A 27,433-nucleotide genomic window follows, 5' to 3' on the forward strand; every position below is an offset into this window, starting at 1 on the left:
TTTCAATATGATACATTAAAATTTATTAGTTTCTGGATAGTATTTGACTAATTCCAAATTACTTCAATTAAAGTTGTCTAGGCCATATAGTTGGAAAATTAAAGAAATTAGTGGGAGAGAAAAGGGAAAACAATCTAATACATTGACTTTAAGAAGAATTACATATGCTTTATTCTTATTATCTGGACTCAGCTGGTTAATCCTTAGTTAGGCCAACTTATACCTACTCCAAAATAAATCAAACATTATCCAAAAGCTTCATGCTTCTACTTACAGTAGCATAGCAAACTTGAAGTTCCTTTTAAAAAAGAAATCACCATTCCATTGACTATTGTAGACAATTCCTCCATGCTCTGGAATAAGAATATTTAATGTTAGCCAACAAAGACAGCCAGCTATTCTTTTGAGGCATATTAATAGTGGCAGCCTTTTGATTTTTAGTTGCTTTAGATATATAACCTTGAATAGTAAGAGACACTGAGTGAAATTTCTAACCCATTTTCTATTGTTAAAGATGGTATTTCCCCCCAGGGACCACTAGATATTGATAAAAATTTGTACTAACATTCTGTAAGAATCCACAAACATAAATAAGAAGCTGACTTTCTTGTCATGCTCCAAATGTCTTTAAGAGTAGACATACTACATATATTATAAAGAGCTTGAGGATAAATATTGAGTGCCTGGGTATTATCATAGTAGTAAAAGTCAGGTCATTTTTTTAATAATCTGAAAAACACTTTTAGTACCACGACCATACCCCAAAATAGGGATTAGTGCTACTGGTGATTAAGAAGCTCAGAAGCTATAATTATGCATACCTTCCTGTGAAAATAAGCAGTAGACCTCTGAAAGTGTGAGGGGAAAATACCCAGGCACTTAAATCAATGAGCATTTGCCGGGAGGAAACTTTTAAAATGGCTGTTTGCAGCCTTGACAGAGTTGCATTAACACCAAATAGCTGTATTTCTGTCCACTCACAAGGAATACTATAAAGAAGCAGTCAAGCCATGTTTAATAAAATGTGTCAGTATACAGAAAATGTCTTTTCTCACAATTAGAAAAATTTAACATCTTTAGTCAAACACTAGATGGGAAACAGCCTAAAGAAAAAAACCAACTTACCCACAACACCTATTTGAACTACAAAGCAAAATGCTCTCACTATGAAAATAATTTAATATTCATTATCATTTTAGAAGTGTCTAAGTCCAAGGAATGATATTATGCTCATAGGTAAACACAAGATTTTTCTGAAAGATTTGTAACTAAGGTATGCAAGATATTAAATCCAACTGCAAAACTAGTTCAAAGCAGTTAAGAGTCCAATGGTTCTCTTATGTTTTCTTTTATGTTCTTTATTTTAAATTGGTATTTTAGAATAGTAAATTATCTTTCATAGCAGTGACTCCTGGCCTGCTAATACAGTACCTCCTTTCTGAATGTATTGATTTAAGATAAATCAAAATGAACATTAAGGCGTACAAACAGCTACTTTAAGTCTGCTCTTATTTATTAAGGATCTTTTTAACTCATATTCAAATACATGGAATGTTGGCACAAAACTGAAGCTGCTGTAGAAAGAGCACAGATGTTCTGTGGGTCATTGAAACTTTCATTTCTCTAAAAACATACCCTTACATGGTCTTCATTTTACAAATTTAAGTGTTGAGAAAAATGTCTAAATAATAAGTAACAATTAAAATAAAATGTTTATTTGTAAATTATGTACAGAATACATTTTACTTTACGACAAGGAAATGGGAAGAGCCATCGCCTTCCAGCCAATGCTGTTTGCCTTCTCTGCTGGAGATGACTATCTTTCTCTGAGTCAGATGTACAAACAGTTTGGATTTCCTAAGTTGGAAAAGGAGAATTTGTAGCTAAACTAAAAGTGTTGCTGCATCATTATTAGTTGGCTTGTTTCCACAAAATAATTTTGAACCCTGCTAACTCAGAATCCTAGAAATTCCCTGGTATACTTTTATAATCAACCAAAGCTTAACTATCAAGAACAAGGAGTTTAAGCATTTCATTTCAAAGAAACTGTGAAATGGCTACATAACTATGCAGAATCTGAAATGTTGGTGTTTCTCTTTTATCCCTTTTGGTTATTTTAATTAATCTAACAGTAAAAAGCCATACAACTATCAAAAATGCCATGAATCTAAATATCATTGTGGAAAATGCATCTTTGATAACTACCAAAACGAATAAGACCTACTTATTGAAAATTATCAAATAGATACAACTTATAAATGGCTTTAGACTGTACCAATAATAGTATTCTATGAAATGAAGGACTGAATATAATTGCTTGGATGTCAAATACATGTCAGCAAATGGATTTTAAGAATGCTACAAATGTCAGGTGTACATTAGGATGATCAGCCAACATAGAAAATCCAACCTCTTGCACTTATTTAGTCCCAATTTGGTCAGATTATGATTTTTCATGTGAAGATTTAGTTGTTTCTCCATCATTGTCTTCTTCTTCGTCCTCTTCACAATCCCCATCTGTTTGCTGCTCCAGTTCCTCTTTTGTGATCATTTCAAAATCATTCCCATTTCCACTACTGTGCTGGGATCGGTCATCTTCCCTCCTGTCACTGTCTGTGTCCGAATGCCGTTCTCCGCCCGAGCCTTCTGTTCCAGGATTCCCTGGTCCTACTTTTCCCTCTTCATCTTCCTTTTTCTCACTGTCTGACTTTTCCTCACTGTCGGACTTCTGCTGCTTTTTGGTTTCAGATTTCTCATCTTTCTTTAAGTCTGCTTTTGGTCCTTTATATTCATGTGTGTACAGAGGCCTGAAGGAGTCAATGAAGCCCACGTCAGCAGTCAGGTTTGGCAAGAACCAAAAGTGGTGCCTTCCTCCAGTTATGAGCCAGATGATGAGAAACAGAATGCAACGAGCTGTAGGAGAAAAATGGCTCTAACTGAGTAATTCAAGCATTGACTCTGATAGCAGAAAACATATGTTAATAAAAAACTGAGAAGACATTCAGAGTTATTATTTGCACATTACAAGTACCTTATATGTAAACAATGAAATCCTGACTAGTCTTGAAGCAACTACAGTATCCCAGGAGCAGAGCATTCTGCTCCAATCCTAAGGGCACACCTGGCTATGTCATACATCAATAAGCACAGCCATCAGCTGGATGTTTCAGGATGCATGAGACCATGGTGTAAAAAACGGTAATAGATGTAGTAAGGGATGAAGGATATTTTAAGAAGCCTTTAAAAGGGAAAGAGCAAATCTGCATCCTGACTTTCCTGGACTCTAATAGGCACTTTGCCTTTGTGAGGCAATTCCTCAGTAGAAAATTATTAAAAATTATTCTCTTGATGACCATAGAGGTATAAATATAAAATAATCCTGCATAGGTTCATTATTATATAAATGTGTATATATTACTACTGATTTCTTATAAATTTTCTAAATATTTATTTTTGAGAGAGAGAGAAAGTTGAGTACGAGTGGGGGAGGGGCAGACACAGAAGGATACAGAATCTAGAATCTGAAGCAGGCTCCAGGCTCTGAGCTGTCAGCACAGAGCCTGATGTGGGGCTTGAACTCACAAACTGCAAGATCATGACTTGAGCCAGAAGTCAGATGCTCAACTGACTGAGACACCCAGGCACCCCATTACTGCTGATTTTAAAAGAAATGAAAACAGATTTCTAAAGGGCCCTAAATATATCATGAGTCTAAGACATGTGCATACTCTGCCTAAATGGTGAGTCTTCTTAAGTAAAATTACACACTTCTGAATAAAAGAACATTTTTCTAGCTACAATTTTGTTAATTAATCACATCATTTCTGCTTATTTAAGGATGATTCCTCTCCTAATATTAGGAAACAATACTATGCTAATGAAAGCCAGATTGCTTAAAGAAATAGCACTTGCTGTTACTCTCAAACTCAAAACTGTGGTTAGATAACAGAAGATTTTGAGAATTTTAAAGTTTAGAGTAATAAGTTACCACAAACACAAATCCTAGTATTATATAACAGTTTTCTCTTAATTTACCAGTTATACAGAGCTATGTGATTTTCCTGTTTTGTTTTTTGAAGGTCATACGATTATGTGAATATTATGGACAATTATGACAGATTATGATTTTGTTTTGGTTTTCATTTTCTTTACAATTATATCACCATTTTCATATTAGCTTGAAAAAAGCTCAGCCACCTGTGCCTCTTCCATTATTCTCCTTTGGATAAATAAAAGGAAATAGTTATAGCTGCTTTGACTTTTATGAAGCAGTAATTTCTATTTTCACAAAGAACATAAATATTCTGAAAGATTCTACACCTTAATATCTTTTGTGGTACAAACAGAATTGGTAAATATGTTTGAAATTATGACTTAAGAATAAATTCCACTGATAAAAGAAATAACAAATGTCTTTTAAGGAGGTTACACATTTTTCCTCCAAATAAAAATTATCCTATTATAGACTTTGTAGGGCTATAAAACCAATCAATGGTCCATAATATGAAATCTTGACTCAAATCCAAGAAAAAGCAATATGGAAATGGCACAAATGAAACTTAAATTTTCTACTTATATAAACTGGGCATAGCAGAATCCTAACAGGTTTTACAGTTCTTCCTCTATGGGGCATTAGATTACCAGGGGCAAAAGTGGAAGAATCATGGGAAAACCACTGTGATATGTACGGTCATACCATCCTTATATGACACAGAACATATTTAGAAAACTGCCAAAGGCCTTATACATATTTAGAGTAGCACCAAACAGAATTTTGACTAATATACAATACTTCATAGAATAATATAAGGTAAATAATCCAGTCTGTAAGTCAGCTACACATCAAAACTATTTAAAGTATATTTGGAACTGCAGTGCCTAAGAGAAGCAACAAAATGTTGGATTTGCTTTCTAGATTACTTTACAAAATTATTTAATCTATAATGCATACTTAAATCTACAGTATATTTAAAAGGAAAAATGACAACCCAGCAATAGCACTGCTAGGGATTTACCCAAGAGATACAGATATGCTGATGCAGTGTTCATAGCAGCAATGTCAACAATAGCCAAAACAGGGAAAGAGCCTAATGTCCATCACCTGACGAGTGGATCAAGAAGATGTGGTATATATACACAATGGAGTACTACATGGCAATGAGAAAGAATGAAATATGGCCATTTGTAGGAAAGTGGATGGACCTTGAGGGTGTCATGCTAAGCGAAATAAGTCAGGCAGAGAAGGACAGATACCATATGTTTGCACTCATAGGTCTAACAGGAGAACAGGAGAAACCTAATGGAGGACCAGGGGGAGGGGAAGGGGGAAAGAGAGTTGGGGAGAGAGAGGGATGCAAAACTTGAGAGACTATTGAATGCTGAAAATGAACTGAGGGTTGAAGGGGAAGGGGGTAGGGGGAAAAGAGGTGGAGGTGATGGAGGAGGGCACTTATGGGGAAGAGCACTGGGTGTTGTATGGAAACCAATTTGACAATAAACTATTAAAAAAATAATAAAAGGAAAAATGACAGAAAACACTACTGAAAACATGATATTTTAAAGAGCAAAATGAAAGAGCTTCTAAATTTTCAGGGATTTGAGAGCTAGAAAATATAATCTGATTCTACATAATGTCAGATCAAAGTTTATAGCTTCTCTTTCTTGATGTAGGTAATATACTACCACTAGTTAGCTGCTTCACAATCTTAGATATAATTTCTTGGCCCACAAATGCACTGTGTTACTACATGCAGAACCATCAGGGGATTTTCTCAAGGTGACTAAGCTAGAAGAGGGAAAATATGAAAGGTGGGTGAACAAAGCTTCACACAGTCAGAGATCACAGAGAAAAAAACAAAGGCCCATAAACATGATAAACTGAATGAAAATACTAGAGAAGTTACTGGGTCCAATTAATGGTACTAACCCAGGACACCCTGATGTCCAGGGTAAAGGGACATGCAGAATCAAATTGTTAAGGCTATAGGAATAATGCTTTATAACATAGCAAATCTATTATATATCACAGAAACTCAGAATAACATGTGCTCAGTTCGGATAATCTTGGTCAAAGTATGACAGATATTAGGTCAATAATATGATGTTTTTTCTTTTTGTATAGAAGTGCTGTCTTACGCCTTGGTGGAAAGCTGGATTTGTCATTCAGGAAAATAATCAGAATTTAGTACCATATACCAATATAAAATCTAGAAGGATTAAGGAATTATACATTGGATATATCAGTTTAAATATCAATACACAACTTCAGATAAGCTGAAAAAAATTCTCACTTCTTTTTCAAAGTAAAAAGTTAAATTAAATCTGCATACCCTATATGGAAATATCTTCAAAGACTAGGATTTTAAGAAGTTTTTTTTTCCATGGTAAGTAATATACTCATTGTAAAAATGCCAGACAAGTATAAAGAACAACATTAAAATTATTCACAACTATCACCACTATTTATATTTAGGTGCATTTCCTTTCAGTCAGATCCTCCCTGGCAATGAGTGATTCCAATTGTTTCCTTTTCTTTTTTTTAAAGTTTATCTATTTATTGTGAGACAGAAGGAAAGAAAGAATCCTAAGCAGGATCCATGCTGTCAGTATGGAGCCTGACATAGGGCTTGATCTCTGAAACTGTGAGATCACGACCTGAGTCAAAATCAAGAGTTGGACATTTAACTGACTGAGCCAGCCAGGCTCCCCGAGTATCTCCATTCCAAAAAAAAAAACCAAAAAAAAACAAACCCACAAAACCCAAAAGAAAAACTTCCTAATTAAACAGGCAAAAAAACACTTCATTATCTTATTTTTACTATTTTACTACTATTAATAAGAATTTTTCATCTATTAATCATTTGTTTTTAATTTCCTCATTTTAAGTAGGTTATTTTTATATTGTTTTGTTTTAGGCTATAAAGACCCCCCCCATTCATCTAGAAGTATAATAAAACATTAGCCCCCTTGTTTGATTTTTAAAAACCATTTTAAAACAACTTAATACATCAGAATTTATTTTGGTGCATGGGTGCAAAATGTTTCCCAAAACGGCATTTACTGAATTGAATATATATTTATTGAGTTATACTTGTAGAATTTAAACATTTAATACAAGTTTCATTTGCCTTAAGTCAAAATATAAAAATGTCTTACTAAAAGGACTATGGCTAACAAATGATCAACCACTGTAAAAATATTAAAGTCTCTGTAGTAGCTAAACTTTAAGACATATCTACATGCAGATGAAGAAACATTAAATACGTTTTCTTCACAACAGACCAAATTTAATCAGGTACATATTCTACCTCAAGCCTGAGTGAGTTCTGAGATGTGACCCAAAACGTAGGTCCATATACTTCTTGATTTGCCTACATTAGCATTGTTATTAGGCTTTACTTGAGGCTCCATATTGTAGTCCAAATTGCTTGATATCTACTTTATTGCGGTCTAATTTACTAGTAATACTTACCAACAGCAAGAAGAAGAATGCTGGCTACAAAGCAGCCTGCACCCACACTGAGGTAATAAACACCTACTCTCATTTCTGCTGGCCAGAGTGGGAAGAGGGTGGCTGCTATCACTGCGATCACTAAAACAAGAAATGATAAAGTTACATAGAAAACTTTGCAGATTAAAATTTAAATGGCTTGGTTGCAATAACAGTGATTATATTCCAGGGGGCAAAACTGAAACATAAACATATTAAAACATATAAAAATTACCATTTTTATAGATAGAAAATGATAAATTATCAGCCATTTCACATAGTTCAACCTAACATTTTAACTACTACTCTTGGAGATAAGGATTTTTCTAGTATAAATTACATGTAATTAGAAAAAATTATTGTTTAAAAATGTGAAATTGTTAACTCCTTATATGATCAATTGTTGCTGCTTTCAAGCCATGTCTATCTTATTGTCTGAATGTATCTGTCTGCTAAATAGAGGAGCTTAAAGAAACGACCACCAAACAACACTAAACCAAAAAGTAACTCCACTCTTAAGATTCTGAGTCTGGGGCGAAGCTCGGACATCTATAGACTGAAAAGCTCAATAGGTATTCTGATGGATTTTCGGTAGTTAGGGAAACTGGATACAAGCATCTCCAGTTTTTTTCTAAGTACAGTGGAACACTGGAATGATCAGATGAAATCAGAAGTATGGTTTTAGGTCTTTAGAAAGCAAGAAAGATCAGGATTCAAATTCTGATCTATAAAATAAGTAACTCTGAGAAAGTTATTTAATCCCTTCAAAGCTAAGTTACCTTATTGCTCATGATTATTGATCACTGTATTTATCTGTAGGCCACCTTTACCATTTTTCTACCAGGTTGTTAATCTCTTCATTTTTGCTTTAATGTCTTGTAAATATTTTCCTCAGTGTGTCATTTATCTTCTGACTCTATTTGAAATACACCTCTTTTAAGATAACTATTTTACGTTAAATATTTTTCTCTATGGCTTCTGCATGTTTATTTTCCTTTCTAAATTTTAGAGATTGTACTTACCAAGAATCAATCCCATGACAAATGTTTTAAAGTGAACTGGGTCATATATCCACACAAATACCTAGAAGAATCAAGAAACCCCAGTGCTTAAGGTTACATTAGAAAGTTAAGCTTACTTCTATATTGTCTACAACAGTCATTTCCAAGTTCTTCACATATAACAACTAAGTTTCTAAGTAAACAAATTTCAAAGACCTTTCTTTCAGGAGTAGTGTTTCTTTGGGTATTTTACTCAGTTAGAAAACTTTTTAAAAAAACTATAAATTCTGTAATGCACTTAAGCAAGTTTCCACGTATTTACATGTATTTAACAATTTGTTGATGTGTGCATACCACTGCTTATTTTCAACCCAAAGGGCAGCAAGCATACAACTTTTTGCCCCTAATGTAATGGTGCACACTGGTATAAGGAGAAGCAGTCTAGGCTAAGAGCACAGTTAAGACAGATCCACCCAGGCCCAATTACAGATCCAGCAGCAATCAGCTCTACCTTATTCCCTCTCACTGATGAAATGCAAAGAAATCATTAAATGAAGCTCCATGCTTAGTGAACATAAAGATTCCATGACTTCCTGCAGTAATTTCATTGCCTTCTCCCTTGTGGGAGGGCCTGTAGCCCAGAAGCTGGGAACCATTGCTTCAAAGCTTGATTTACTTTACACAAGAGAAGTTTACTTCATTCAGAACAGTCAGAACTCTGCTCCAATCACCACCTAAAATTCCTAGTTTTATCTCTTAGTTTCTATAAATATCAGTAGTCTTCTATTTCCTGATTCTATTTTGACTAGAACTCTGTTGTCTTTTTGATTTGGTTCTATTTCTAACACTGGAGGTTCCTTTCCTATTTTTTAAAAAATTAGTTTATTTTTTTATTTGAGAGAGAGAGAATATGTGTGTGAGCAGGGTAGAGGGGCTCCTCAGTAAGGCGCTCGTTCTCATGATGACGAGATCATGACCCAAGCCACACATATTCTGAAGCAGGTCTGGGCTCTGAGGTATCAGCACAGAGCTCCAAAGTGGAGCTCAAACTCATGAACCATGAGATCACGACCTGAACCCTAGTGGGATGCTTAACCAACTGAGCCACCCAAGTGCCCCCAAGCCAAAAAGCAAGAGTTGGATGCTTAATTAGCTGAGCCATCCATGCACCCATAAGTCCTCTTTTTTAACTACACATTTCTCCTAGAAATCAGACCCACAGACATTACTTCTGCCAGTTAGCATTCTAAAAACCAAGTTTTTAAAGACATTTCCCACTTTTGAAAGCATGTTGCCTTCTACAGAACAAATTATAGCTTTTTCAGGAATGCAAGCATGCCTGCTTTTGCTTGCGCTGTGTCCTTCACCTAATAGATCTGTAACTCCTTCCCAGCGTACTTGGTAATCTGACAATTATCCTTCAAAACTCAGCTCAAGTGTTCAAGGTCTCCAGACCCTCCTTTTCCTGTCTTGATTAAATTTACTATTCTTAACTGATATTCTCGTAACACTCACCAAACTATGATGTTTAAATGCTTGTATCTTTGCTAGACTATAAGCACTTCAAAGAAGTGAATTTATCTTATTTATCATGCTTTTCCAAGCACCTATAAAAATGTCTTTGCATATAGCTAATGTCTGATGTTTAACTGAAGGTGTTTGAACTTTCACATTAGGGGAGACCTGAGGTCTTCTATTCCAGTGGTTCTTAACCAAGAATTCACATCAGAATCACCCAAGGACACATTATACAAGATACATACACACACACCACCCTTAGATTCCATACTACAGATTCTCATGCAAGTATGTCTAGAATGAGCCAAGAGCACATATTTTCTGAAGAGCTTTCCCATAATTTCAAACTCACTGCTCTAGGAAGCACTACTTTATATATACTACTTTTGTATTATGTAGGAAGCCAGTTTTTCTGAACTCATAAGTTGAGCAAAAATTTCCTTGTGAGGTAAGGCAGGTTTGCAAGGCCTCCCAATGTCAGATGGCAACCACATCTACACCCACTCAACCCTCACTCAATTTCTGCTTGAGCACCGACCCCCAAGGGGCCTAACAGATACCAGGAGCGACTTGCTTTCTTATGCTAAAAATATGTGAATTGTACCTTATGAAAAAACTTGTTATAGGAGTTTCTTCTTTTGTGATTATATGAGAAAAATACATTTCCTGAGAAAACCTGTTTTTCTTCCTCTCAGAAAACAGGCTATTGACCTCTGCTCACAAAGAACTAATTCTTGCCTTTACTATGCTAAAAACATTGCCTTGTATTTAAATGCTAAAGATACCCACCCCATGTGAAAAGCATCTAGTCACCTACTGCAATCACTGTTAATAAAGATTATGCATGAGTCTTCTACCAATCTATGTTCTGGGAAACTTTTACATGCCAAAGAATTTGTCATTAGAAATTACTGCCTAAGGCAATTACCACTTGTTTTGTACCCCACACATTTTTTCAATAAATAAAGCTGACTATTGGGTCAGTGCAGAGATGCCTGCCTGGTGAGTAGAAAGAAGCTGAGGCTCTCTCACTCCCTTTTGCCCACACCGTCCATCCTTCAGGGAACCTTGGGCCTGCTGGAGCTGGACTCCAGCAATATTAGGTATAGCAAGAAGAAATAGGCCTTGAAATTCACAAGAATTCAATGGCCAGCATATAACTCATGTTTTTGTATTGGTTAAATGACTAAATTAAGCAGTCTTCATGAAAGGCTACCATCACACAAATCTTCCATCACAAAAGAAATGAAAACAATTTCCTTGGGTAAAGGATTAAGTAACACTGAAAATCATAGGCCTCTAAAGTAGTGTATAGTTGGTGTACAGTCTGACTATAAGAGGCAGAAAACTATTGGTGTCCTCCATTAGCCATTTTACTCTTTTTTCTTTGATAGTAAAAGAAATCCTGCATTTTAGCTAGGCAAATGACCCCCAGTACAAGAAGCACATTTCTAAGACTTTATTGAAGGTAGGCATGACCACGTGACTAGGGTGAGGCCACTGCATTCCAGGCTAGCCTCTTGGAAGATGCCCTTAAAGTGGAGGCATGTCCCTCATTCTCCTTTCTTCCTTTGGATGTAGATATAAGGCTAGCAGTCATTTTGGACCAGAAGGTAACCTTTATTAATTAACCCACACCGCTCTTTTTAAAAACTTGGTTTTTAGAATGCAAACAGCCCACAGATTTCACGGATGAGAACCAAACATCTATTCTGTTTTCAGCCACTGTTATTTCAGGTTTCCTATTACTCATAGACAGCTGAACCTAATATCCTATACATTTGTAACTCAAATTCACCGAAATTATGGATTTTTAAAAAAGTAGTATCTATATGGTTAGATTTACCAAAATTACTTCTTTTCTTAGTAAAGTCATCAAAGATAATTCTAAAAACTCCTATGGAAAACTGGATTTCTATTTATAAGGTAGGTACTCTCACCTCATTTCCATCCAAAAAAATTTGATCATCATGTGGCTCAAGTTTGAATTTTTTCTTAGTTTCCTTCTTTTTAGGAGTTCCTGGAGTTTCCTCCTTAAAACACAGTTAAGCAGAAGAAAAAAACACAAAAAGCAAATACAATAAGACATTCATTCATACAGTCAAAAAAAAGTTTCACTGAGACACAGAAATAAAAATTCTCAACCATGGTATTCATAATAACCTTAAGTGGTTACCATGCAGCATTTCAAAAATGTTTATATTCCAGTGATTATGTGCAAATAATAATTTTTTATTTTTGCTTAAATTTCGCTGAAATCACCTTTTTGGATTCTTCCTTTTCACCATCTTTTTTCTTTTCTTTTTCCTTTTTCGTCTTTTCATCCTTTAGATTTTCTTTCCTGCTCTTTTTATCTTCTTCTTTTCCACTTTCGGCTTTTCCTTTCTCTTTTTCTTTTTTTATGTCTTTATCATATTTCATTTTCATTACTTTTAGTGCCCGGTGAAAAAACTGCTTCTTTAAAAGCCTATGGGAAAAATTCCTTATCAATTATACAGATATAGACTGGAAAGAAAAAAAGCACAAAACCTGAAAAAAATGAGCAAAGATAAAGATACATTGGCAACCCATGAAAGAAATTACAACTAGTAAATCCATGGAAAAATAGTCAACCCACCTCTAATCAAAAGAATGTACTGCCAATTTGATTACATAAAATTTTTCAACCTAATTTTTTTCCCAACCATATAATTTAGATATAACAGATTACATGTTTGGAATTATCCTTATGAAACTTTTCTCTGAATTAAGAGTAAATCAAGATGCTGCTTTATTTAGTGTTAAATTTCAAATTCAAGAGCAGATATAATGGGAAAATAAATATAACAGTTTAAGAAATGTTAGCAGATTAAAAATGTGCCCATGATTTAACTGATCTAAATCATGTTTTCATTGGTCTTTCTTTTTTATTTTTATTTTTTGTTTTGTATTTATTTTTGAGAGACAGCATGAGCAGGGGAAGGTCAGAGAGAGAAGGAGACAAAGAATCTGAAACAGGCTCAAAGCTCTGAGCTAGGTGTCAACACAGAGCCTGACGCAGGGCTCGAACCCATGAACTGTGAGATCATGACCTGAGCCAAAGCCAGACACTTAACTGACTGAGCCACCAACGTGCCCCTCAGCAGTCTTTCTTGATTTTATTTTTCTCTCTCACAGTTCAGCCTACCAATATTATGAAATATCTTCAATTAAGTAATGAATAATTAAACATGCTGAGGTAAAATTCCTGGACTTTGAAAACAACCACTGCAGCAACTAACTGAAAACTGTACAATATATTGGCAAAATACCAACAAGTATTCCTTGTTTCACTAATTTCTCTCAATACATTGTTCTTTATTCAGTAATTATTTTTCTAAAGCATTCCTACTGGAGGGCTTTTACACTATATGCTCCCTTTGCCTAGAATGCTGTTCCCTCAAATAAGAATTTCCTTTTGGTTCACTCCCTCATTTCCTTCAAATGTTACCTTCTCAACTAGCCCTATCCTTTTTAAAATGATAAACCCACCCCTATCCTCTCCTGTTTCATGTTTTCCTAGCCACTGGATTCATCTTCTAACTTAATATACAATTTATGTCTGTCTGCTCCTTTGACTAGATTATAAACTATTTAAGATTTGCTTTATTCATTTCTTTATCTGATGAGCTTAGAAGACCCTAAATTAAGTCAATATAAGTGGTATCCTTTCTAGATGCACAATCTTACTCAAGAGCTGGAATGCTCTTACCTTTGTTACCTAAAAGCCAGCCTTTCAAATCTTATGTTCCAGTTTCAGAGTTCCGGATTTGCTTTTTCATTCCTTCCTTGATAATGTACAACTGCCAAAACACAACCTACAAACTAAGTTTCAATGCCACCATCTCAAACTAAGTCTCACTGCCACCATCTGTGCCTACTGACTACCCACATTTTACCTCCACTAATGCCTGCTCCAGCATATCATACTACTTGTTAGTTATATGCTTTCTTCCTGTCCAAAGGCCACTTATTTCTGGTCATTATGTTGTGCCCTCTAAGGCATTTGCTTTGAACTGCCTGGCTGGGCTTTATTTTGCTGCCCAATCGGGTCCACTCCATGAACACCTCCACAAAACTAATTTCTAGGTCTTCTCATTTGGCCTTCTACTTGTTCAGATCTACATAGCATAAAACTCTGCAACTGTCTGAAATGCCCCAAAGACTGTACCATTATCTGCTACCCATGGCAGTTGATCCCTGAACATCACAAGTTTGAACCATGTAGGTCCACTTACATATGGATTATTTTTTAATAAATTCAGTATTGCCCTATAAATGTATTTTCTCTTCCCTATGATTTCCTTAATAACATTTTTTCTCTAGCTTACTGTATTGTTAACAACATGGCATATAACACATCCACAAAATACATGTTAATCAACTATGTTATCAGCAAGACTTCTGGTCAATGATAAGCTATTGTTAGTTAAGTTTGGAGGGGAGTTAAAAATATGGATTTTTGACTGTGTGGGGGTTGATACTACTTAACCCTTGGGTTGTTCAAGGATCAACCACAGGCTATTAACCAATGAAATTGGTGTTGAAATAGTCATATTAAGGTACATGAGTTCAAATACCACTTCTACCACTTAACGATGTGGGTTTGGGTAAATTATTTAATTGTAGTAAAATTTCTAAAATGCGGTATCTAGCTCATAATCACATGTAGATTGTTTATAGCATGTGCCTAGAATATATGTACTCAAAGTAAGCAAACTTTGCTATAGCAAAACCTTGAATTTCACTTAATAGTTACAGAATATACATACACATACTTTGTTTCATATGATTACACTATAGCACCAATCTGTTCACTAATAAGTAAAATTATTGACATGTTCCTTGATAGGTCTTTAGAGAATGGCTACTTAAATTCAGTCTATGACTGGAAAAGCGAGATGACATTTACTATTGTAAGAAAACCAGTGCCTTTATTTAACACATCATATAGTGCAAATCACTCACACAAAGCTCTCTTACATTTTCACAGAACTACTTCCTTCTTCTAGTACGTCTGTCCCCTTTGCCAGGATTGACTGTCCTTCCTCCCATTGTTTGCTGCATAATCACCTATTTATGTTTTAAATTTTGATTAAACCTCTCCTCTGTAAAGCCATTCTTGAAGTTTTTTCATCCCTGTCCTCTTACTGTACAGAACACAATGCATTGTAATTAGTCATGAGTCTTCTCTAAAAGGCTAGAATATGTACTACGGAGGTGGGGACCAAGTCACAGTCATCTTTGTATTCTTAGGGCCTGGAATACAACAGATATTTGATAATGGATTCTTAAACGCAGCTTATGGGAAGTCATTAAATTGTTTCTATTTTTTCCTCATATCTTACTTTTTTTTTTCAGGTTTAACAAACATTTATTGAAGCCAGTCAAGTATTTAAAGCTTTCAACCATGTAGCAATGGTGATGTTTTATTAAATGCCCACACTGTGCTTACTGCTATGGAGTTACACTAAAGCAGAAAACAGTCCTACAGTTGCCTTCAGATATGGCTGGCAAGAAATTTTAAAAACGGATTCAGATGCAACAATTCTAAAATAGTTAAGGGCTACAATGTATGAATTAACTTTAAAATGCTGTAGAACCTTAGATACCAAGATTAATGTAGGCTGGAAGACCTGTGGAATAGCACATGGCAGAGACAGTACTTGAGGGATCTTTATATTGAGGCAGGCAGGATAGAGGGGAAAAAAAAACCATTTGGGGAAAATGGCAGGTTATGATCAATGAAAGACCAGAAGAGAGAATGAGTGCGGTATACGAATGAGAGTGAGAAAGACATTACTGGACTAGTGGGTTGGAGATGCAGTCGCATGGAGAGTCAGAATGGTGCTACATTTAAAGATTCATACTCAAAGCAGGCCAGTAAGAGACATGGAGCATATCAGAAAAGGCTGGTCTGTGTATCATCCTACATTTTCCTGTGTTCTTTTTTTTTTACTTCAGACTCCCTCAAGTCTAGTTAACAACTTCATAGAATGAGACTAGACAAATATCTCTTCATGGTTTTATTTGTAGTCAGGCTGGAATCCATGAGGGGCTGGCCATGGCTGTTATCAGAAGTGGCTCTGAAATACTTAAGTAGTTATGCTTCTCTATTTTCATGCAGAAAGGACACAAGCAATCTGGGATGAATGGGAATAATACCTACAATGAAAAGTGAGTGTATCTCTAGGTCTTTAGGGCTTTTCATAGAATAAGGTATCAAGGCTCCTAAAAGTATGAGAGATGAGGATTAATACTTGCTGCTCTGTCTGGGCTCACAGATTAAGTATTCAAATAGTATTGACAGATGAATCCTTCATCTTAATTTTTGCTTCAGTAAATGCATCATCATTTTGTTAGAGGAGGTAGTGTATCACAGTGGTTAAGAGCATGGACTATGGAACTAGAAGGCTGGATTTAGAATTTTGGCTCTACCACTTACTGGCTGTGTAACCTTGGTTAAATTACCTAACTTCTGTTTTTGCATGTATAGTATCTCTTTAATTTTTACACCATATAAAAAACATAAATCTATTTTTGAGACAGGCAGGGAAATTTGCACTTTGGAGCTCTACAGAAATGGCTGTAAAGAAAAATACGAGGTACACCACTGTTAGCTCATTCCTGCCCCAACAGTGAAAGTTTCACTGTTTTTGAAAGGTACAAAAGTGACTCTAGATTTTGGCATCTAAGAATATTTTGTTTGTTTTAAAGAGAGAGAGTGAGCTGGGGAGAGGAGCAGAGGTAGAGAGATTCACACTCAGTCTGGAGCCCAACGTGGGGATCAATCCTATGACCCTGGGATCATGACCTGAGCTGAAACCAAGAATCGAATGCTCAACTGACTGGGGCACGCAGGCGCCCCTAACGTCACAGCTTTACATTTTTCTTTTAAGTTTATTTTTTGAGAGAGAGACAGACAGACAACGAGCAGGGGGAAAGGCAGAGAGACGGGGAGACAGAGAATCTGAAGCAGGCTCCAGGCTCTGAGCTGTTAGCACAGAGCCTGACGCGAGGCCTCGAACTCACAAGCTGCGAGATCATGCCTGAGCTGAACTCAGATGTTTAAACGACTGTGCCACCTATGCACCCCTCCTAACTTCACAGTTTTAAAACCAGGCTGTGAAAACAGTAGTTTTTAGAGAGGTGTTATGTGGCTGATACTTTAAATGCCATTAAACAATATATTAGCAAATACTATGTATATCTCCCTACCAAACATAAAATAATCTAAAATGTAGATTCCTACCAATTATAAACTTCAGTCATAAAGACAAAATTTGGTTTGTTAATGTCTTAATAAATATGCTTAATTATTTAAGCAGTAAGTAAGCCAAGACAAAAAAACTGAAAGAAAAACCAGTATACTTATTTCCTAGAGGAAAGAGGAAGGAAACTTCACCATCAGAAGTTTTTCCCAAAGGAGAATACCTATTATGAAAAACATGGATATGTTACTGAGCTATCTATTCTTCACCATGGAATCAAGAAAAGGCAGATGTTGTAGTTGCCTTGATTTTACAAGAAGTGCATTAGCAATCATTAAACAAAATAAAGAAGGGTACCTGACTAACCCGATATATGTACAAAAACAAACAACCCAGATATAAGAGGTCTATTAGGAATTCCTGCCAAAGTTTTGGAAAAGACTCCATAGCCATTTGTGCTAGAAAAGATTTTTTTGGTTACTTTTGACACTAGTATATGATTTGTATTGCTGATCCTTCAGCTCAGTCAGCCTGGCAAATGTGTAAGTGTATATAATACAAATTAAGATTATGAAAATAGCATAATCTAACACCAAATAAACGCATTTCCAAAGGCACTGAAAAAAATCCAAGTTGTATATAAAAGCTGTTTGAGCTATGGTATAATATCACTACATTTAACGATAAAAATGGGTAAGGAGCTTCAGGACTATGGCAAGCATTTTGAAATTACTACTAATGTTATCCATCACTAAGAAATAAACACTACCTGTTGCAGTAGTCAACCACAGACTCCCTCGTTGTAAATAAAGCTTCCTCTCCTTTCTTGGCCTTTGCCCACTTTGAATCCAAAAGGCAATCCACTGCTTTTGAAGCTAAAGAAGAAATTTCTCATTTTAAATTATGTATACATGGGAATTTATGTCTAAGTAATAACTTATAAGGTATTCTAGCATCAGAAAATAAAACCAAATTCAAAGGAAATTAAGTCAGACATGATCATGATAGATAAACAATTCCTCAAAACCTCAATCTGTGAAACACAGCAATAAGGGTCTTTTTAAAGTAATGTTGGGAAATAACAGACATTCAAAAATATGAACTAAAAGATGTATTATGTGGAAATGTTCTAAACAAAAACATTTAAAATCAATATAAGTATCATTCTTATTAAACAGTCACAATTAAGTGTAGAATAAACAAACCAAAAATCTTCCCCTCTCACAGAAATAGAAATTCTGTTATCAAATTTACCGTGACCCACTGAGAAATAAGCTCTGTGAACAATCTACTGCTATCACTAGAAGAAACTAAATATAGTATGTCTGAAGAGATTAGCATTTATTTATTTATTTTTTCAACCACTATTTATAAGCTATGGGCCCATATTATAGATGCCATTAGTTTATACTGAGGTCCTTTGGATTATGTGAAGAACCAAAGCTCCTACACTGGTTCCAACAAATTTGTTTCACACTGAACTCTACTCCAGAGTTTTACAAAAAGATTATCTTCAAGTACATATAGTATCTGAACAAAATGTAGTATTAATACTGAAAACAAATTCCACTTAAAAAATCTGCAACTAATATTACAAAGCACTTTGTCTTTTTACTATTTACATTTCTAATCAAAAAAGGAATCAACTGCCCTATATCCTTCACCCAGTTACATCTTTGTATAATACTTGGAAAGCAATTTTAAAATGTCTACATATCTCAAATTTAGGTATCTTCATAAAATATGTACACTAATGTAAGTTTACTGATATAATCTTACCAATAAAATAATCAACTCGGTGTCCCATCATATTGGTGGACTTTGTTGGACAGTTGAATCGAAGATACTTGGCTACAGCCTTCTCTTCTTTAGATGGTTCACCAACTTCCTGCAAAATAAGAATATTTAGCGTAATCATTTACTTCACAAATTCATGTGCTAAATTTACAGATGTGTTCTACAAATTTTTTAAAGTGGAGTCTAAGCCTTTCTTTCAAGTATTCTCTGGAGCAGAGTTGGTAATATATACAAAAGACAGAATAGAGATTTAAAAAATTACATGTTTTTCAAATGGTTGTTGATAGGGCCAAAACATGCCTCTTCACCTCAGTTAAAGCATTTATTTTGAGTTGTTTTTCCAGTATGGTAACTACTTTGTACTGGCTAACCTTCACTCATGCCTGGTCTCTTTTTATAAGCCACAAAGCAATAATTTAACAGATTAAGAGGCTGCCAGCAGTGAGTGTCCAAATGTCAAAGTAAGTAGAAATAGGTGCCATAAGTAAATGTTAAATTTAACAGTCAAAGCTATGTGCCCTGAACAATGGACAACAAATGTAGAAGGAATCTCCAAATTAACCAGAGAGATCTGTCCTAGTGTGGGAGCCTTAAGAATACTATTTCAGATACTAAAGATGTGTATTCTCTTCCCTTTCAATTACTCCTGTGTACTTATTCTCCCCACCCATATACTGAAGAAAATGAAGGCAGTCTACATTTGTATACATCTGATATGTATACTTTTAGAAGTTTTGTAGTGCTATAAGCTACAAAAACAAAAGTACTGTCTTTAATTACGTGGGTAAGCATTAAGGAGAGCACTCAAGCACTATTTCCAGCAATGTAGAATCTAAATGTGAATGATTTTGGAAAGGTCTGTTTCTTAAATGAAGTGTCAAATATTAGTAAAGAATTATCTGTAAAGAATCTAGGATGCTGAAAACAATTAATGCTAAAGACAGTTATGTTTTAGATAAGACATTCTAATAACACAAAATAGAAAAAATAATCCAAATCATCAGTCTTTATGTCAGTTTTCCCACAAATTTCAGATAAGTCTGAATTCAGTTATGCTTGATGAAAATGAGGAACAATTAACAAACCAAGCTCCCAGCTTCAATTTTATCCTGGAAAGGAGTAACTTGTTGGATGAAATGAAAGCCTGTGCTTTGGCTGTCAAATCACCTGGCAACTACTTCTCATATTTCTTTCTCTGCATTTTCCAAATCCTCTTTTCCCAAATGCCCAATTAACAGTATGTGATTCTTATACTCTGGCTAGTACCCCATCTGTGGGTTATGTGTGGCAATAAAAATTAGAAGCTCAAAGTATTCAATCCAAATGATGACTACAGTAAAAACCAAGTATTTGTGTGAATTAAAAACTTTTAGTTTTATACAGAAAAACAGGTATCATAGAAAAATAGAATCTTAAAACACTGCATTTCAAAATTAACACTATTAACCAAATTAATTCACAAAATTAACACTCCCAGTTCACTAAAATCTTTAAGGTTCATAATAATTGGGGCCTAGACACAAAATATACTTTCTGACATACTAAAAGGTGAAAAAGTCTATATTTCAATTTTTATGTTTTTTAAAAAATATTTATTTTGAGAGAGAGCATGCACAAGCAAGGAAGGGCAGAGAGAGAGAGAGAGAGAGAGAGAGAGAGAGAGAGAGAGAGAGAGAGAGAGAGAGAGAGAATTCCAAGCAGGCTTTGTGCTATCTATGTGCAGCCGGACACTGGGCTACACCTCATGAACCGTGAGATCATAACTTGAGCACAAATCAAGAATCGGACGCTTAACCAACTAAGCCATCCAAGCACCCCTATAGTTCAATTTGTGAAATCACACTAAAATATATTAACATGTTAGTATCATATGTTAAATGATAGTATTAAATTATGATTTGTATAATAAAATGAATTTCTAAGAGGCTCATCTATTAGAAATAATATCCTGTATATTTGTGTGCTCCAAAAAGTAATATTACAGATAGTTGAAAATAACGAGCTACTACTAACTGGCTTATAGAAACCAATTCTACTTTATTATCACATCTACATATGCTCAATTTTTTTCTCGTTTGATATATCTGTTGTCAATGCAAAGTTTTATGTAATTAACTGATAAGTTGTTAACTGTATATGCTTGGTTAAAAATAACCAGGGGAAATAAGTCTGGATACACATAAATTGTTCAAATACATATTTACTGAGTGTATACCCTAGAATACCTTTAGGTGCTTCAGTTAATACCAAAATTTGTAAGGCATCATATCCATCTTTTGTTATAATTATCCAAAATAGCAACTGTTATTTTCCCAAATCATATCATACATATTTCTCAAGCACATCAACTTTAGGCATGACAAGTCTATACTCCTACTAGCACTCAATCAAACCATTTACTAAACACAGGTATAAATGTACTCATCTGCTGATTGTTGACAGAGGCATCACATGTAAAATGTGACATGAGGATACACAAGAAATGGAAGAGTCTATTTTATTACCGATAGTAGGGAATCGGATACTACACGAATCCATAACACTTTTACACCTCTCTTTAACAACGAACTTCAAAGTTCACCACACTCTTCTAACAACATCATGATAGACTCTTTTATTCCTTTTCCCTCCTTGGTAAACTAAAGATACTACTAAGCAACAATGAACAGAAGAGACCTAGAAAATATGGACTTGGATAATCTTACCCAAGTAGACACAGTTAGTTATCCATTGATACTTTTTAAAAGTATCAATAACTTCCCTTGAAGTAATTCCCTAGAAATGTAGTGATTCTATCAACATAATGGTATAACAACTGTAACCTTCCTTGCTCCTTCTTCAAGTTCAAATCCTTAATAAGTTCCTAATTTGTTTTGTGAAGTATTAGGAAATGTTGATTATACCACATGTAAGTTATCATATTGTAGAATGCCTTTAAGCACCATAGAATTTGTGCCATCTGCTGGGACTTTGAAGTCAAAAAGAAAGGTTTCTACAGAAGACTACCAAGAGAACATGACCATGGAAAGCTGGTTAGATAGATCCTGCCATGGAGTCTTCACTCTCACTGCTGTCCTAGTGCAGCCTAAAGAGTATAAAACAGTCTTACTCTCTTCCTTTTTATCCATTAGACTATAGTACTTCTCCTCTTTGTTCCCTTTTGATGTGACCAAATCGTCAGAATATTTTCATAACTTTTCTAGAAACCTTCTAAAAAAAAGTGAAGACCTTTTGGGAATAACATCAATCACTAATAAAGAGAAGCCAAGGGTGCCTTGGTGGCTCAGTCAGTTAAATGTCTGACTCTTGGTTTCGGTTCAGGTCATGATCTCACGGTTTGTGGGAATGAGCCCTTCATCGGGCTCTGCATTGACAGCATGGAGCCTGCTTGGGATTCTCTCTCTCTCCCTCTCTCTCAAAATTAAAAAAAAATTTTTTTTAATCTAAAATAAAAAAGCTAGCTCATCAACCTTCAAATGAAGAGAACTTTATAGCTCAATAAATGAGCTCAAATGTCTTAGAAAGCAAAGAGCCACTAGATTGAGGCTAGACTGCCATCTTTGCACCCAAATACCAAGATGCTGGCTGCTGCAACTCACAATCTTAAATTATATAAGTTGGTTAGAACATTTTTTAAAATTACTTAAATACTATTTTTACTTTAGAATAGATCAACAGACAAATACTGTAATAAAACAGACAAATACTGTAATAAAATAGGGGTTACCATTTCTGGCTGTATTTTAACTTAGGCAGTACTTATAATAATTTTTTTGAGAAAAAAATATTAGATCAAGAGTCAGTAAGCCAATCTTCGGGGGGCCTGGGTGGCTTAGTTGGTTAAGCATCCAACTCTTGGTTTTAGCTCAGCTCATGATCTCATAGTTTCGTGGATTTGGGCGCCCTGTCAGGCTCTGCAATAACAACGTGGAGCCTGTTGGGGATTCTCTCCCCTCCCTTTGCCCCTCCCCTGCTCGTACTGTCCCTGTCTCTCTCAAAAATAAATAAATAAACATAAAAAAATAAGTCAGTCTTCAATCTTAATTACTATATCCAGTAGAAATAAGTTTGATTTGTCAAGTGAAGTAGGCAAAAAAGAAAAGGTCAGTCAATGAATTATAAATTTGCATCTTCATACAAGCAGTATAAAATATTTGTGAAATGCAAATAGATTAACAATAAAATCTGAAAGCTGGAGGGGGCCTTAGATAAATTATCTGCTTAAAGTCACACAGCATATTACTAATAAACCTTCACAAGAGTCTCTGTATCTTGACTATGAAAGTGCCCTTCTATAACCTTCCACCCCCCACCCCCCCACCCCTGCTGTTTAACTCCTATTGCAAGCCCTCCATTAAGTTTCTGGGGGAGTTTTCATATTTAGGACTAGCTTCTTAGGTTCCTTCTGTTTTCTTCAGAAAGTCTCAGAGAGTCAGATTATATAGTCACAAACTTTCCCTTTCCTTCCCTTTTCTGAAATTAAGCATATAGGCCCATGATTTGTCAGGGTTTCATTGCTAGGAAGACAGATGGATACAATAAAATTAACTGAAATACAGATTATAAAAGTTGTAAGAATTACTAAGCCATTTAAATGTCCCAAAACTCAAGAATACACATAAGCAGAATACTAAATGGGATGTTTCTCTCTTTAGCAGGGACAAGTCATGTTAAATCTTTATGTTATATTATTTAATATAAGGATTTCAGGATTAAAGTATTTCAGAACAATTTTTTAAGTTATTTAAAAAAATTTATTTACATCTTTATTTTGAGAGACACAGAGAGTAAGCAGGGGAGGGGCAGAGAGAGGGAGACACAGAATCTGAATCAGGCTCCAGGCTCTGAGCTGTCAGCATAGAGCCTGACGCGGGGCTTGAACCCACAGACGTGAGATCATGACCTGAGCTGAAGTCGGATGTTTAACCGACTAAGCCACCCACCCAGACACCCCTAAATTATTTTTATTTTATCACTGGGGAGGTAGAAAGAACACTCAACTGAGAACCAGAAATCTTGATCTAAATCTGGTTTAGTACTACCTTGATGAGTGACTCTGGGTCAAGTCACATAACCTCATTGAACCTTAGTTTATCTATAAAACGATGGTGACATATTAGATCACTACGTTGTATACTAGTAATACTTTTAGATGTAGCACCTAAAAATAGTTTAAAGGACTATAAGTATGGGATGACAGTAGTGGGGTACTGAGATTATAGAGCTTTACCATCTTGCTTTTCCATAAGAACTGCATTTGTGCAAAAGGATTCCAAACAAATTCATTCTGAAAATCCTTCTCAACTCTAAACTTTCATGATTATTAACCAATACGCACACATTGTATACATTTTTTAAAACTTACATAATTCATTTCTTAAATCTTAGAATTATTTATTTTCAAATGGTTCATTAATTTGGATTGAAATTACTCTCATTTGAGAATCTCAATCATTAAAATCTCCTAACATTAATAAACATGTAGCTCATTTCCAGTTTTCAGTGATCAGTAAAGTGAGTCCAAGAAGAAAGTGTGACAAAATAGTCTCCTTCCTTCCAACTTTGATAAGATAATCAGAATCTGAAATTATGCAACACTAGAAAAAGCTCCCAAACTCTAATACTATACCAATCATTTCCTCCGATGTACAAATTACAATTAAGATCACTTGAATTTATTAAACATTAAGAATCTTTTCTAAACATGAAACATCAAGTAACAAACAGGAAATTCAGTTGATATTACAGAATTTTTTGCCCAAAAGTCTTACAAAAGAATCTTTTCTGTAACTTAAACTCTGAACTTTGACATTACATTTGATCTTTTTGTCTAAAGTGAGGCCAATATTACAGTTTCTAATTTGGGGGGTGAGGTGAGACCCAAAGATATTATAAGATATTGTACATTTTAATTAATTTGTTGACACTGCATAGTAGTACTCCAAGTAGCACTCCCAAGATCTCCACAACATTCTAGCACAGCTATGTATAAACCTCCAGGGCGGGAATAATAATGTTAATATGTTTTCATTTGGGAATATCACAAGCTGATTTTTAACAACTGGATCCTCACATATTTATCTGATCCTCAAATAAACAGTAGTAGGTAAATAGCTATACTCTATGGAACTCACACCCTAATGGTTTATTTACTGGATCGAGCTATTAATCTTTCTTCCGTATATCGGTGTGCTTCACAAAAACCAAAACAACTATCCTAAATCTTTCATCCTTCTGGAGAAGGGAAAAGGAAGGGGTTATATGCCAAACACTCTTAATAACCTCTATAACCTTTACCAACAAATCACCGACTCACCTATTTTTCACAACAACCCTACAGCCCCTCCTTTTTTTGAGGTACATATCCTTTCTTACAATTTGTAAACTGAGGTAAAAAGTTAGGTAACTTGCCAAAGTTACACAAGTAATCAGTGAAACTAGGGTGCCAACAGAACACACTGGCTCAACTTTTAGCTCCCTGCCACGACCCCTATTATACAGCGTCTTAATCTGCCTTATTCTTTAATATAGGATCAAAATCGAAAAAAAAAAAAAGCAGCTATTCAAAAGTGAATAAGGATCACCTTCACAATGTTAAAGTTGAAACTGTGCAAATACTGTGTATTAAAGGGCATCAAATGTACTATATGTGTGATTTAAGTACAGGAAGTACAAATTTGGCAACTTCGGTACAAACTCTAAGGAAAGTATTATATATCCATACCCGACCAATAACACTAAATTCTGAAACTAGGAATGGTATATAATTAGAAACTTCTTCCATAATCACCTTAAACCTTGCTTTGATGACCTGTCGGAACTTGGGGGGGATTTGTTTCTTAGACTTTCTTACTTCTGCCCAATTCCAAACTTCCAAATTTACTGACCACTGGCATCTTTGTTCCCCTAGGACTTCAGAGTCTTCAGGAGACTTTTAACGTGCATGGCTCAAATCACCTGTGGTGTAGTCCAATTAAGTGACAGTTTCTGGTTTTTTTTTTAATGGAGGAATAAAACATTACATGGAAAAAAGTCATTCGAAGCAACGAAATACTAAGAAACAAAGACAATGGTAAGCGTAACAATTTGTGATTAGTATACTAACAACTTACATTTTAGCCATTTACGATGACATACCAAGGTTTCCAGGCAGCTAAGCTTATGTGGCAATGGCAACGGACTAATAAAAATCACCCTGAGTCTAAGATGTTCCATATATTTAATCCTCTTGGCAAAAAGCTAGAAAAACAGGGGGGAAACTGCAGGGAAGGTACGCACAGATGACAGGCATGGAATGAGGGAGGGATGTTATGCAGGCTATGAGGCTGACACACAGGCTTGTGAAAGGTTTCTGGGCGCGACCAGGTCGCCGCAGAACCAACGAAGTCGTGTTTATTTACACTGTGTCGCCTGAAAGCCAGAAAGCTTCAACTGGACTGTTCCTAACACGGAGGAGAAGGGACGGGGGGGTGTCTACGCAACTGAACATCTGGAGAGGCAGACCGTCGCCCGGGCCCCCGGGGCAGCTGACCAAACCCAGATTACACCCTCTCCTACGGTCCTCCCGTTGGCGCACAAAGAACCGAGTACTTTAGGTCAGTCCTCCGCCTCCTGCTACCCTAATTACCATGGCCTTAATTTCGGGATAACGAAGGCGAGAGGATGAGGTAGAAACGGGAGGGGAGGAGCCCGGGGAGGTCGGCGTCTGAGCTCGCGAGGAGGCCCGAGCCGGAGCAGTCACAGGAAGCCTAGGCTGGCGGACGCGCCTCCGCCGCCCCTGCCGAGCGCGGCGCCTCTTACCTTCCGCCGCTGCCCCACCGCCTTAGCCGCGGTCTCCGCCGTCGCCAACACCGCCCCCCCTCCGGCCCCTCACAACGACGCAGCCCGCACCCGGAGGCCTGGCGGAGAAACCCCTGCCCCCTCTTGCCCTCGGTTTCACTCGCCTTTCCGGGGGCTTCCCTCGCTTCTTCTATTCCCGAGCGCCCTGAAGCCCCCTACCCCAGGCTCGCCTTTACTACCTGGATCCGCTTCTTGTGTCGCCTGCGTTCCGCCATGTTGGCCGCTCCGCCCGGTTCCCTCTGACGTGGAGGGAGGAGGGGGGAGGTGGTGGGTGGAAACCTCGCGAGAGCGGGCCGTGGGCCCGTTATGTAATCTGCCGGCTGGCGGCTAGTGTCCGGCACCGGGCGCTCAGGGGGGAAGAAGGCCCGGGAGAGGCTGGGACCCGGGCGGACCTTGTTGACGCCTTCTCCCTCCTCTTCACTCGTCTCCTTTTGTTGCGGGAAGTGGAAATCTCCGGGACCAGAAGGAAATATGTGAAGTGGCTTAGAGAACAGAAGGGCTGGAAAGAGGCCCTGGTTCTCAAATCTGACTGACCATCTGAATCACTTGGGAACTACTAA

The 27,433-nt window shown here is 36.2% G+C and overlaps 1 protein-coding gene across 1 annotated transcript; it reads right to left on the reverse strand.

Annotated features, from left to right (window-relative positions):
* SEC62 (SEC62 homolog, preprotein translocation factor) lies at positions 1-27,150 on the reverse strand. Its single transcript, XM_029939915.1, has 8 exons — positions 27,053-27,150; positions 19,017-19,125; positions 18,007-18,112; positions 12,271-12,475; positions 11,949-12,041; positions 8,512-8,572; positions 7,472-7,591; positions 1-2,913 (listed from the first exon to the last, which is right to left on the reverse strand). The coding sequence occupies exons 1-8, from the start codon at positions 27,086-27,088 to the stop codon at positions 2,444-2,446; spliced, it is 1,200 nt and encodes a 399-aa protein (XP_029795775.1). The 5' UTR covers positions 27,089-27,150; the 3' UTR covers positions 1-2,443.
* Positions 27,151-27,433: the final 283 nt, after the last annotated feature.

The sequence above is a fragment of the Suricata suricatta genome, chromosome 5 (genome assembly GCF_006229205.1).
Source record: "Suricata suricatta isolate VVHF042 chromosome 5, meerkat_22Aug2017_6uvM2_HiC, whole genome shotgun sequence".
Taxonomy (NCBI): domain Eukaryota; kingdom Metazoa; phylum Chordata; class Mammalia; order Carnivora; family Herpestidae; genus Suricata; species Suricata suricatta.